The 11,879-nt window shown below is 45.2% G+C and overlaps 1 protein-coding gene across 1 annotated transcript; it reads left to right on the top strand.

Moving 5' to 3' along the window:
• Positions 1–1,938: 1,938 nt before the first annotated feature.
• LOC119308232 lies at positions 1,939–2,916 on the top strand. Its single transcript, XM_037584354.1, has one exon. It carries the CDS (start codon positions 2,003–2,005, stop codon positions 2,717–2,719), a length of 717 nt encoding a protein of 238 aa, XP_037440251.1. The 5' UTR covers positions 1,939–2,002; the 3' UTR covers positions 2,720–2,916.
• Positions 2,917–11,879: the final 8,963 nt, after the last annotated feature.

Consider the following 11,879-nt stretch of genomic DNA (forward strand, 5'->3'; position numbering starts at 1 on the left):
TCGGAGGTGCCGTACGTTTGGTACTCGATTGGTGTAGCACGAAGAAAGTTCGACTACATCAACCGCGTTGTGAAATGCTTCCGCTTACGGTCTACACTGGCATGTAGACACACTCTCCCCCTCATTGCTATGCATCTCCTAGATAGATCTTGCGTGAGCGTAGGAATTTTTTGAAATTGCATGCTACGTTTCCCAACAATGCCTTCACGTGAGGATCCTGCGAACTGGAGCCCACGGTTTGAAGATGCTAGCCGAGTACCGTGAACAGGTGGGATGAAATTCTCATGCATAGTGTCACAGTTGAACTTATGTTCAAGATGACGGACAAGGAAAGTCTGATCCATTGAGCAAAAGGTTTGGGCACAAATGTATCAGCCGCAAACAACATGAGCCAAATCGAAGGGTTTTGAATAAGCCAGATGTACGAGGACATTACTCATTACCCCTTAGATGACAACATGATCTCCTTTTTCATATAAAGGATATTGGTCATAATAAAATAGATGTGAGCATACGAAATGCCAACTCTTCTACCTTGGACACAGTCAGCGACACAGGATACAGATCCCCTAGGCTTGCTAAAAGATGTAAGAAGACATGTCGAAAGGTGCTCAGGCTTCTCCAACAGTAATTCGTGGAAGTTCGGGAGAAAGATTCGGACCCGTCCAAAAATATCAGCATCCCGAGCACCATCAACCACGGTGGATCGTCCAAGGTCTGGTAAAACAATAAGAACGGGCTTGAGAAGTCTATTCGAATTTGTTCTTGTGCCGACCGACGCTAATAATGCAAAACCTGCATACGTGTGGCGGTTTACCTCTCGGAGATATTCACCATGAATCTACATTTCACCGGTTCATCGTGTTTCGAGACGATATCACCCGACGCGTGCGCCATGGCGGCACTAAGGACACTCGCAGTGGTACATGAAGTTGCTTAGGATGCGCACTTTGGTGCCTGATGTTGTAAAATACGGAAAAGTGATGCCAAAACTTGTCTTTGTGAGCACGTACAGTTCAAATCACTACTGCCATTGTATCCTAACTCGCGGGGCCAGTATCAGGAGTGGAAGCGATAGAAAGCAGTTGGCACGTGGCATTTTGCAGAACCCCCGAGACCTCATAAGGAATCTCAGAAAAAACCCTGAAACGGCTTGAGAGGGCAGCCATTTCATTTTTTTTGCAATTTGGTCCCAGTGTCGATTTAGTATTGAGGGGCAGCCATTTCATTTTTTTGCATGAGTAAACTGATTTTTTATCAGTTTACACATAACAGAATTTGTGGACAGATTTAGTTTATAGTTATTTATGGATTAATGATTCTCTGATATTCGTTACAAAGCTGCGGGGTTTATGTAAAAACGCCACACACCAACCGCTGACACTGGGCCCATGAATCAGGACGTAATTTGCACCATATGTGCTCGCAGAGACAAGTTTTGACACCATTTTTCTGTATTTTGCAACATCAAACTGCACATCCTAAACAACGCATGTACCATCAGTGCATTTACCTTTATAAAAAACGGCGCAAAGCCTGTTTCGAAATTGATTTTGTAAACCTGATGACCGTCGTCGATCTCAAGGTTGTTCGGCGCCAATACCAAGTTACCAACAGCTGCTTCCATATAATAACCTTAAAATATCACCGGCAAAGAAAAATATCTACAACACCTAGTAATATTATAATCGCTTCGGAGTTCTGTCGTCATTTACAACCTCGTCCTCGTATGGAACGAGGGTAATGAACTTAGTTATGCCATGATTGAGAATAATTTGAAAAATGACAAGCATAGAGGCCAAAAACTTTCCTCGCACGAAAATTGGGGTTGAACCACCGAAGGCAAAGAAAAGGAGAAAATGACACATACGCTCCTCGCGATCACAACAGCCCAACAGCACAAACTCTAAACCAAACCGCATACGCCACGGGCCGCCGAGGAGAAACGATATTCCAGCCTTCCCCGCCCCGGCACACCATCGCGCCTCTCCACCCTCTCCCCATGGCCGCCGCACGCGACCTTGCCGGCAACCAGCCCGGATCCACCCGCGTCTGCATCGGAGAAGACGTCGCCTGGTCGGACGTCACAGGCGTCTACGACCGCGACGACTCCCTCAAGGAGAACACCAACCCAAAATGCTTCATTGTCAAGAACTACCCCGGCCACAAGGCCGGCAACGGCGCGGCGCGGCGGTTCTCGGGCAACCTGAAGCCTACGGCGGCGCCCATCATCGGGATCTCCGGAAACCTCGGCCAGGGGTGTGCCCGGCGGCACCGCCCACCTGCGATGTTCCCAAAGAACGCCAAGACCGGCGGCGGCGGGCGCAACCCGAAGCCGGCGGTGCCAGAGCCGGGATCGCCCAAGGTATCCTGCATGGGGAAGGTCCTATCGGGACGAGAGCGCGACCGCCGCCGGGAGCTGATCTCCCGGGAGAAGATGAAGGGCGGCTGCTGCCCCTGGTTCGGTTTCCCGATCCGTCCCAGCCGCTCGAGGAAGAGCGCCGTGGAGAGCGTCGACTGGTCTCCGCCTCCCAGGCTGCCTCTGGCCTATGTGGAGCGTAAGATGGAGGCGAAGGAGGTCAGCACGGATCAGGCAGCGCCGCCCGCGCCGGCGCCGGCGCTGGCAGGGATGAGGCGGTTCGCGTCTGGTAGGCGCGTGGCGGATTGGGCGGCCGGGACGGAAGAGGATGGACGCTTGGCGAGATCTGGGCCGTTGTAGCGCGTGTAGGGCTGCTGAATACTACTCGAAGACTTGTAGTAGATGACAGTCTGGTCCGTGGCTTTCTGTTGGTTGTTGCTATGCTTTCAGAGTAGGCGTGTAGATTTGCCAGAAAAAAGCGTGTAGGATGAGGATTGAGTTTGAGGTAAGGGGTTAACTACACCATGACTGTCATATACTATCTTTATCTTGGTTTACTGGTCCCTGTTGTAATCAGTGTCGAATTTTAATCATAAATTTAACTAGCAAAATGTTCATGCATGTTATAAAAAATTATATCATTGAAAACTACGTTCAAATACGAACCCAACGATATAATTTTTGTAAACATCCACTAACATTTTGTCAGTTAAATCTTTGATCAAAATTTAGCACAAATTACAAAGGGGCCAATAAACCAGGACGGAGGTATCTCTACTCCTAATGGAGCAGTTGGTGAATAGTCTCCACGGTTTATTTTCGCTTGTTTTTTTCTCTCTCCTCCCACCACCCCCTCCCATCCTGGTCCATCGGTTTATTTTTCTCTCCACTCTTTATTACAACCAGGATTTTTCTAACGTATAACAAATCACGGATCTAACTTTCTTAAATTATTCATATCAATCGATTCCTTTTATTAGTCTAATTTGTCTTAGAAAACAAATAACAAATTTTTAAGAAACAAATAATAGATTTGAATCTAACTTATCTAAATCAATCGATTTCTCTCATTAGTGAAATTTATTTTAGGAAACAAATAACAGACACGTCACAAACTTTTCTCCCAATAAATAGTTTCTTAACATTTCTAAACTTTCCTAATCACACACGTCACAAACGGGCAGGTACTGATATCATGTTACCAAACAATAAAACCCCATTTGCATAGAAATCAGTTCAAAATCCTAACTTTCCTAAATTTTTACCTTTCCTTGATAACATCCAATATTTTCTATGTTTTCCACCTATTGAAGGAAATCACCCCTCCATCGATATTAGCATTTTTTTAATGAGATCTCCGGGTTATGATTTTTCTGCGATTCTTTCCAATTGTGATCTCTCCTTCCGCTCCGGCTCCTTCTCGCATAATCACCTCCACCACAGCCAGCTGACGCCACCCTAGACCTCTTGCCTCTCCACACCTTCTCCGCCACCTCCTCCTCGTACTCCATTGACAATCCCTCCACCAGGTTTATCCACGGCGGTGTCGACGACATGGCGCAACAGCGTACCAGTGGTAGAGCAGCGCATAGTAGCAGGAAGAAGCACGCAGCAGGCGAGGCGAGCGCCCGACGATGGAGGGCAGAGATGCGGCCGCGTGGCTAAGGGGGCGGCCGGCAGAAGATGGCTGCGACAGGAGGCGGCGCGAGGCAGGGGCGCGACAGCGGTGCGAGCGAAGGGATAGGCGGCAGAAGACGGGGCGAGCGCAGCCAACGAGAATGTGACGCGCGGCCAGGGTGTGCGTCGCGCGGGGCACAGTGGTGCGGTGGCTGTGGCGAGCGTGATGGCAACGGCGGGCGCGACGGACGCGGTGTGGCACATGCGTGGGCATGGAGAGCCAGAGAGGGAGTGGCCCCGCGGGCGCGGAAGAAGAGCTGAAGGCTCGGGCATGGGCGCGCATAGGAGCGGGAATGTGCCACGGGGTCAATCCGAGAATCTCAGTGGCTACCCCTGCAAAGGCCATGGCGGACAGCGGTTCTCGGCCACGGCGAAATACCTAACGAGAGCAAACGAGAGGGGAAACTGGGGAAAGGCAAGAGGAGATCACGGCGGTGTCAATGGCACCCTAGGGGAAGACAGGGGAGCTCGGGGCGGCGCGGATCGAACGGCAATGTCGCGGTGGCCGAAGGTTGAGGAAGACACCAACGACGTCGATCTGGGGGAGCTGGACTTGATCTCGTTGGCGCAGACGAAGTAGCAGAGGCATTCGGAGCTCCTCGACAAGCTCCTAGCCAGCAGGGAGGGCAGTGGCCGTGTGGTGGCTGTGGCATCTAACTTCGTCCAGATCACCGGGATCGAGCGAGCGAGGAGGAGAAGTGGATCTAGGAGGGGTGTCAAGGAGGAGTGAGGCCATGGGGGCAGGGGAGGCAGGGCGTCACCCTTATCCATTCCCCTTCGATGCCGGCGAGGTGGTCGGGCGGGAGCCCAGCTCTGTAGCGACGGGCTCGGGGAACAGGAGAAGACGCCCGTGCGGGGACTGGACCACTGGGCCGGTTCGGTGGCAAGGCCCGAGGTAGGAGGAATCCCCTTTTTCATCGTCCTTTTGGTTTTTAATGTATTCTAATCCGTTTCTCCTTTTTAACACCGTTTTCTATTTATTATTATATAAACTAAACGGATTTTGTTAATTGTGAAATTATGCACACAATTCAAGCACAATATTTTTAGGTGGCACAAAAAGTTTGGGGCCAAAAGGAAATACATAAAATTAGGTTTATATTTAATTGGTTATTTTAACTTCTGTTGGACCTCTTACTAATTTGACAAGATTTAATTTTTGGGTCAAATAATGTTGGGCTCAACATTTCAAAGATCAGTGGCATTTATAGAATATGGTGGACATTTTAGTTTTACTGTTTGACAAAATAATTTATTTGACTTTATTTTAAATTTGAATTGGGCTTTGATTTTTATCAAGTGGTAGCTTGGCTTAGCAAGCCTGATGACATGGCATCATTAGGGGGAGGTCACTGTAGCTAACGACTTGAGGTGTTACATAATCTTCCTATTTCTGAAATTTTATTGTTAAATGATTGGGGAATATATCACACTATCCATTAGTTCTGTCAAGCTCACCACAAGTCCACACATTATTGCCAATTGAGTAAGTCTTATTGGCGGGGAGAATAGGATGTGTGTGTTAGAGAGAGAGGGAGAGAGAGTGAGGAAAAGGGAGGGGGAGAGAGTGTGTGTGAGAATTTGATAGTAAAAAAGGTCGCCAATGTTATAATATTGAACTCTTAAAGTTAATGTGGCCCCGTTGCAACGCACGGGCGTTCTTCTAGTTAAGAGCTAGTGCTTTCGATGAAAAATTGAATTCTATCCAAGGGAAGCCAACTCGATATGTTAATTTACTTTCTGAGAATCGTACTTGGGTCGACAAACCCCCTATCCTTTTGTCAATTCTTTTAAATGATGTAATTTCATTCCATAATGGATAGATGGCTTAAAAACAAAACAGGGAAACAAGCTTCCTTCAAAAAAGAACAAAGAGAAACAATCTATAAATCCGAGAAAGGGAAACGGAAGAGGCCATAATCATCACGAAGGGGCTAAAGTACCGGGCTAGACTATGTCTCGCGTCATGGAGACAGAGTGAGCTCTCACCTGAAGGACCTCGCGAATGAGCCAGCCCAGAGTGTAGGCAACTTCCTCGGGGTTTTTTCCTGTTTTTTGTTTCGCTTTTTGCTTCTACTTTTTTTAACTTTTTCTAAATAAATATATTACAAAAATACTTTTCATAAAATATTTGAAAAAAACCAAGCATTTGAAAAAATCTTAAATGCAGAGAAAATGTTTCTCATGTATATAAAAAATGTATACAAAAAATATACTATGTGTGGGAAAAAGGTTGATCATGTATTAAAAAATATTAATCAAGCATTTGAATAAATGTTAAATGAATATTTTAAAAATATTAAATGTTTAGAGAAATGTTTTTCACCATGTATTCAAAAAATGTTAATCTTGTATTTTAAAAATGTTAAATGTGTATAGAAAATGTTGACATATATTCAAAAACTATTAATCTTGTATTTCAACAATATCGATCAAGCATTTGAAAAAAGGAAATTCCATATGGACAAAAATATTAAACCTTGTATATAAAAATATTAAACGTGTTAGAAAAATGTATTAGAGACATACCAAAAATCTATAATGTGTATGGAAAAAAGTAGAATAAAAAATGCAAGCTAAAAAAATATTGATCGTGTATTTCAAAATATTAAATGTTCATGTAAAAAGGTTTCTGATGTTTACGAAAAGTGTTGAATGTGCAATGAAAACACAACTTAGATGTGTCGAAAGAAACATAAACTGGATAAACTCGACAAAAAGGATAGAAAAGCGAAGAAAACCAATAAAAAGAAAAAATAAAACAAAGAAAATAAAAAACAGAAGAAATCAATGCAACAAAGAATGGAAATGGAAAACCGAGACGGAATCAAAGAAAAAAGATGAAAAAAAGAGAAAAGAAACAAACAAAACCAAAGGAAAAAAAAAGAAAACCCAATGAAACCGAGAAAGAAATAAAGAAAACCAAAGAAAAAAAGAAAGGAAAGGAAAAAACCAGTGAAAACCAAGAAAGAAACAAAGAATACCAAAGAAAGAACAAATAAAAGAAAAAATACAGTGAAACAGATGAAGAACGAAGAAAAGCGGTGAAAAAGAAAGAAAGGAACAATAAAACAAGTGAAAACCGAGAAAGAAACGAAGAAAAATGGATATAAAATAAATAAAAATAGAAAAATCCAAGAAACTGGTATGGCAAGAAAGAAAGAAAACCAAAAGGCCAAAAAAACTTGCAAAACCAGCGAACGAAGCGCACCGAGCGACCCTGAAGCGAGATAGGTTTTGCGCTAAAGTACCACTACGAGCATAGCTCGAAACGGTTATTCCAAACCAAGCAAAACAAAAGAGTAAGCTGACTGGAGCTAGGACAATAGAAAGACACCCAACAACATCCACCATGCAGCTTGTTAATTCGGAAGATTTCTCATATTCAGCTGGATCAGTCTCATCAATGCTTAGTAGCGAATTCTGAGGAGGATCGGTGCCATTAGCAAAGTAATAGAATTCTACTCAATTCTGAAGGGTCTGCAAGTTATGAAGAATACGATGCCATTAGGACTTTATTTCGAACAGATTTCTGTTTCACCTAAATTGGTACATTTGGAGACAAACTCAATTTTGGGTCACAACATGAAAGATCTAAGATAATTTCTAGCTGATCATCTTAGTGTACTAAATTTCTTCATTTGGTAAAGCAGATCAAGATATATATCAGGTAGAAGGATTAGTCTAGAAAAGGATTCAAGTTTAGACTAAAGGGAGGAGCTAATTTTTTTTCTTTTGGAGAGTCGTAGCTACACTTGACTAGTTGTTATGGTTAGTTAAGGACTAGTTCTAAAATTAATGGCCAAGGAAGTCATAGGAACTATTGGGGACAAAATATACAAAGAATCCCATCTAAAAGTCAAAAATTTGAGGTTTCTAGGCCTTGTACGAGCAGTGGTACGAGCAAGTTTGCTCCTACCAAAGGTCATCTTGCGCTCTAGACTCTGGTAAAACGGTCATCATTTCTTCATACGAATTCAACATTTGACTTTCTTGGGCTCGGTCAAATTGTAGAACGACGCCGATGCACTTATAGTATTAGATCTTGGTTTGAAACACTTTGAAAAAATTAACTTTTTCACTGTCCAAAATGCCTAAGTCGGTGTTTGGATGTCCTCCGTTATACCCTTTTCATAATGCTAAGTGTGTGGGACTTTCACATCACCTACAAAACACATAAAAAAGAAAACTAAAAAAACTAATAACGAATGAATATTATGCAATGCTCACAGTGAAAAGGGCAAGTACTAGAAATCATGAATATGGACATGTAATTGGCTCAATGGGACATGATATACAGTGATAATAGGCAACAAATAGGCTCTAAAAATACGTAAAATATGGAACCATCACAAGGCGTGGCTAGAACTCCTCCCCCAGAGGAATCCCTCCTTACAGAAGGATCTCATCCTGGCGTGCAAGTCAAGAAAAAACCCTCATCTGATCAGAACTCTAGTTCATTTAGCAAACAATGTAACCCTATGTCTCGTCCCTGTTTGTAAGGCGAGACCGCATGGGTAGTTCTAGGCATGTGACAACATACTCATAATCTTGATAGCATCATCTCTACACATATTATAGCCCCCTCATGCGAGGTGTTTCTCCCCCCACACCATTAGTCAAATCTAAAGCAGGTGTAAGTTGTTACCTCCACGATGACGATATGAACCTGGGTACACCCCTACATGCGACCCTTCTGGTACTTTCGGTCTTGCACACCACCCTATTGGGACTACTGATGATTTTCAGTATCATTAATAATCCGTTTGTTCAGTTGTGAAGAAGTGCATCACTTTTCTCTAGGTGGATGTTCAACCTTAAGAGGTTTCCACTAAAAATACTAGTATATCAAAAGAATGTTCGGAACTGAGGACAACACTATGGGCCTTCAAAATCTGGTGGGTGATTGTTAAATTATAGGCAGACTTGGGCCCATAAATGAAATAATTCCTGAAAACCTCAAAGGCCCATGTGTGATGTCATGACATGGTGGGAAGTTTAGTACCACCCAGGACTGGATGAGAGTCCAGACCTCCTTATAAATGATTCTTTTTCACATATTATTGGAGATTGCGAAATTAGTGGTTTTCACACGCTCCTCCTCCTCTACCCATCTCGCCACGCCACACATGTGCATGGTGTTTTGTAAACGAGTCAAGCTGAGCTCAGACCTATGTTATGCGTAAGTTTATTTTTGCCTATCAAGAACGGATAATTATGAGTCATTAATGGGCGCGCTATGAATCTGAGATGTCGGATCATGGGATCATAGGCTGTTGTTGAATCAGTCGTATGCCTAGTCCCACGCCCCCTAGCCTGACTGTATGTATATTGAAGGCGGTGGCAACCCTAGTTGTCACCTAATCAGATCACATCTGCTCTAACTTCTCACGCACAATCCATTGTTGTTCCTCTTGTTGATGCTGCTTCCAGTGATCCCATCCCATCAACTGTGTGCATGCCTGTACAACAAAGCAGGCCTCCGAAACCCCACCATTTGTGATCCTGCATAGAGAGAAGTGTGATTGTGTTTTGGGGGAACGTTTAGGGTGTGACTGCTTGCTGTCGTTCCACTACTTGGACTATGTCTTCGAGCTTTACGACATCGCCATGGGTGAACAATCTGAAGTTGCTAGTTAGAAGGCCACCGGTGATGTTGTTGTCGTTATCGTGGCTTTGTCCAGGCCTACTGGAGGGTATTGATATGTCTATTCCTATTTACTAGTTTATGTGCTAGGTGTACTTACTATTTTCATAGTTGTTCTGGTTTTATACTTAGTAGGTGCTCGCATGTGCATATACTAGAATGATATTAGAGGATCCACAACTAGAGCCCTAAAATTGTCCCCAAATGTACGGATGGATAGCCCAGTCAGTGCCCAAACGGGAGAGAGAAGAAAGAATCCAGCCAATCAGACCCCTTTGTCCCCATATGTTTGAGCTGTGCGCAAATCCCCATACCCAACTCATATATAGGGATGTCCAAGCATGTCCTGTGTCCAGGCAATATGTCACATATGATTTGGCCCACTGTCGGTGTACACAAACAGGGGTGTTTGTTTCCCCTAACTTGTGCACAGACTTTTGTGACCTCTGGGGCAAACTGACCCTGTCGGGCATCTCAAACTCAAGAATAACAAGAATAAACTTACCAGAGAAGCCTTCAGGAGGGTCTCCCTTGCCGGGAAGGCGAGCCCGACAGGGTCAAGATCGCGCCTGCGGGCAAGGCCACGCCGCTCCGGCAGGCTCTCCAGGGCCGACAATGCCAAAGCTAGACTGTCAAGTTCAGAACCCGACAGGCTCCGTAATCGGCAAAATCAACGCCAAGACGCCACTGCTCCACCTCATCACATGCCAGTCGCTAATCAGTCCGGTGTCAAGCTCTCAAGTGGCTAGGTGGATTTTGTTGGGAACGTGGCAACCTGCTAAAGAGGAGATTAGCTTTATTGACACACGTCGAGATGGCGTGTCATGCTAATAAGAAGCAGAGAGATAAGCGGCGCGGTAGGCTCGCCGGGCTCCGACCTCAGCACGACACCTAGCAGTGCATTTAATGCACTTTTTCCTAACTGCTAGAGTTAGGTATGATGAAACTGTTAGCTATCTAATCATATTAAAATGATTGTTTTGCCAGTGTGGTCACCCCTTAAGCTATAAAAGGAAGCCTGAGGCAACCGAGCAAAGGGGTTCGAATCTTTGATCCCTCAACACTTGTACGGGCGTATCTGCTCTCCCTAAGGCACACTTGCTAGGCTGGAGCGCTCTGTGCCATCGTGTTCCTCTAAATCAATCCACCACAGCAGGAGTAGGGTTTTACGTTGTAATGCGGGCCGAACCTGGGTAAAAGAGAGTAGTCCATCATCGTGATGCCCCTGTTATTTCTACTCTCTGTGCAATGTGATCATCCCCCGCCGAACCACAAAGGGGCATCCCTGCCCCATAGGCAATCGTGCTAACCCACGACATCTTTGGCGCGCTAGATAGGGGAGCGTCACTTGTGTAAATCTGAAGAAACAGCCAGTGCGTCGGTATTCATCATCCTCCACGCCACCAGTAGCCTCCAAGAAAGGAACCCATACGCCTGCCAAGATCTGTGCGCTCCAGCACCCATCACCTTTGTCCGCGGGTGGCGCCAATGGCGCCGCCGAGGCAGGCGGAGTGAACGTTGTGGTGTGTATGGCTGGCGCCGGTGGCGCAATCATCGAGCTTACCGTGACGAGAGGGCAACAAGAAAGACCGGTGGCCATGGTTTTACTTCTACCCCCAAGCGGAGGCGACGATCGTGGCGTGGGAGACACTGAGTTCTTACTTTTGCCTCTCCCTAACGACCACGAGTGCGGCCACAGATGTGACCTCGCCCGGATTAAGCACAAGCCACGGCTCCCCTGCTGTAACAGCGAAAGCTGGGATCGGGGAAGGCCACCCCAAAATTTGGGGCGTGCGTGCTTGACCCAGCTACCAACGAATCATCACCTAGTACGATGGGAAGCCTTGGCAGGGTTGCGGGTCTCAGCAAGCCCGACAAATGCCTGTACTTTCCTCCGGCAGTAGCTAGATGTTGTCGGGGGCACTGCGGCAGATCTCACCTTGCTTATCCCCGGTGGCATTCTTGACGCGTCAAGATCCTTTACATGCATTCCATGTGCGAGAAAAGCGAATCTTCGCATATAAGGTTCCCAAAGGGAGAAGTGGGAAGGAGAGGCATGGCTATTCGTTCGTTTGCACAACGGAAGTTGCAACAGAAAGAAAAGGTAAGTTGGAAAACTTCTCGATTTCCTATTTTGTTGATTCATCTTATTGTGATTCCCTTCCTTATCATGTGGTAATTGTCTATAATGAACAT

This window comes from Triticum dicoccoides, chromosome 5B (genome assembly GCF_002162155.2).
Source record: "Triticum dicoccoides isolate Atlit2015 ecotype Zavitan chromosome 5B, WEW_v2.0, whole genome shotgun sequence".
Taxonomy (NCBI): domain Eukaryota; kingdom Viridiplantae; phylum Streptophyta; class Magnoliopsida; order Poales; family Poaceae; genus Triticum; species Triticum dicoccoides.

Coding starts and splice junctions, on each gene's coding strand:
- LOC119308232 (XM_037584354.1), top strand. CDS start 2,003: ATGGCCGCCGCACGCGACCTTGCCGGCAACCAGCCCGGATCCACCCGC.